Source organism: Propithecus coquereli, unplaced genomic scaffold (assembly GCF_000956105.1).
Source record: "Propithecus coquereli isolate 6110/MARCELLA unplaced genomic scaffold, Pcoq_1.0 Scaffold6, whole genome shotgun sequence".
Classification (NCBI taxonomy): Eukaryota; Metazoa; Chordata; class Mammalia; order Primates; family Indriidae; genus Propithecus; species Propithecus coquereli.
Genome location: NW_012151951.1, coordinates 2921841 through 2924351, shown reverse-complemented (window position 1 = coordinate 2924351; position 2511 = coordinate 2921841). Strand labels below are relative to the sequence as shown.

Genomic DNA, 2511 nt, shown 5'->3' with positions numbered 1-2511 from the left:
GTTCTTAGACCCATAGTATTGTGATACCAGGCTAATTATAAACCATCTGGTGAATATGAGCCAGGTATAGTGTGGATTATCCAGACAATACAAGTTGGTTAGGGATTTGGAGTTATAGTACTGAATTATAAGTATTATCCACCCCTAGCATATGCCAGAAAGACAGAAATGATATACTTAAATCAGAGTTCAGCTCATATCAGTCAGAAACACACACACACACACCTAGATTAAAGAGCTGCCTTATCAGAAACAGAGGAACAAATATGGCTGCCCCTGGATGAGCCATATCATATCCACAAGATGACTATAGAGGTGTCTCTGGTATGGCTTGAACTGTTAACAAATCTCTAGACTCTTCAGTAATGTATGACAAATGCCATGCCAACAGATAAATGATTGTTATTACCTGGCTACACCTGTGCAGAATATAGAGTAGACTCATGAGCAGGTAATGAAAGTAGCATGGAGGAAAGGTTTGGTCAGGAGAGGATATCTACTTATTTTAACAGGGATGACTGAAAATTAGATGTATGGTTTCTCTAAATGACAAAATAAAAAAATAGAGCTGGACTGAAATATATATACATCCATCTAACTCATTCTCCCACCCAACTCTCCCCACTCCACTTCCCCTACAGGGCATATTTGAAAACTGCTACTGAGTTACACCAATGGTAGATTAATGCTTTTACACCTCTCCGTTTTGCTAAAGAGGGACTGTTCCTCTCAGAGCAGGTGATCATCGAATCACTTATGCCCTTTGGTCCCTATTTGGTTAAAGAGAGGCAACATTGCCTAAGAGTGAGAATATAAGTTGTGGGCTTTGCTGTCTGAGACTCTAAAGTGCCTATTATTTCTTGATAGGATCCTACCGTTAAATTTCAGGAAAGCAAGTTTTCATTAATTCCCCTTTTCCCTTAGTGATAGGAGGTATTTGCCCTTGGGGGATATTATTTGTTTGGCAGTTTTTTTAAAGACATTTAAAAATCATTTGAGGCTGTGTGCTCTCTATTTCCTTGTTAATGGGTCATGAATTTTTACAGAGATGTTTGAATCATGGCTCATTTACCTCTAGATTGTACAAGGGTTAGTGAAGTAAGTGCTTGGAAACCTTATGTGGGGATGTATTCCATAGCAAAATACGTAATCCTTTCCAGACATTCAATGATGTTATGTTCCTCATTTAAAGAGTATTCCTAAGAATGTTTTAATGGCAACTGGGATCACTAGCAAACTATAGCACTTTAAAAAAATATATGCTTCCCATATGAATCTGCCACTCTTAAGTCAAGAGAGCCAGTTTCATGGCTAATTATCCTTGTTGACATTAAATAAATTGGTTAAAGTGCCAGGTTTTATCAAAATGTCTCCAGAGTAGATTCAGACACTGCTCACACATCATCTGCAATACCAGGTGACCTGGAAAGGGAAGACATGGAGGCTAAACATGAGAGAATGAAATGAATTATCGAAACTTGCATGGAAGGAGTTTGAAATTTTAATTTTCACCATTATTTGTTGATATATGGATGATAGGGGACCTTGAACCAAGAAATTAGATAACTTAGTTTTGATATTTCCACCTAACCTATATTTTTAAATCATTACAGTTCAGATGAACTGTAAGTTTTATGACCTGCTTGGCTTCGATTTGCAAAAAAACTGAATGATTATCTTATATCAATTAATTGCTCTTATTTAAAAATATGGCAGGATAATGCCAGGTGGCTTTTGCATGATATGTAGACATACAATGTCTTATACCCAGAAGCCTGTTTATGTTCCTTCCATAGAGTTGAATGACTGTTGTATTTCATAGCAATGAACTTTTTCTGAGTACACTGAGCTGTATGTCACTCTTAGGGGGTATCCTATCACTCTCCATCAGTAACGGATCCCACTCTTACTGCGGATGCTCTGGACAAAACAATTGCAGAATTTGATACCGTGGAAGATCTGCTCAAGCACTTCAACCCAGAGTCATGGCAAGAAGATCTTGAGAATTTGTATTTGGATACCCCTCATTATCGAGGCAGGTCGTACCATGACCGGAAATCAAAAGGTAAGAGACAGAGGCTTGCAGGTTCTTCGTAAACAGATAAGAGTGTTAACGGTACAGAATGAGTATCTGTTATCCAAAATTCTTGGGACCAGAAGTGTTTCAGATGTTGGATTTTTTTGGAGTTTGGAATATTTACATTTATACTTACTGGTTTAGCATCCCTAATCCCAAAATCTGAAATCCAAAATGTTCCAGTGAGCATTTCCCTGGAGCATTATGTTGGTACTCAAAATGTTTCAGATTTTGGAGCATTTCACATTTCATATTTTCCAATTAGGGATACTTAACCTGTAATAAGAAATAAGGTTGAGCAATGCAATCTATTTAATTCACTTAAATCAGATGATTGCTCTCAGTGCATTATCATGTTTCACAGCACTTTCAGATGAAGTTCTGTGTTTTGCACAAACTGTTGTTTTTCTAGGACTAAGAAAGATTTCACCCAA

General features: G+C 37.3%; 1 protein-coding gene across 1 annotated transcript in view; it reads left to right on the top strand.

The window, feature by feature from the left end:
* The first annotated feature begins 1059 nt into the window (after positions 1-1059).
* Positions 1060-2511, top strand: part of LOC105822163 (platelet-derived growth factor D) — a 28751-nt gene continuing 27299 nt past the window's right edge. The window contains exons 1-2 of the mRNA XM_012659113.1: positions 1060-1098; positions 1867-2065. Coding sequence (XP_012514567.1) covers positions 1060-1098; positions 1867-2065 — 238 coding nt within the window. The remainder of the gene's footprint in view (positions 1099-1866; positions 2066-2511) is intronic.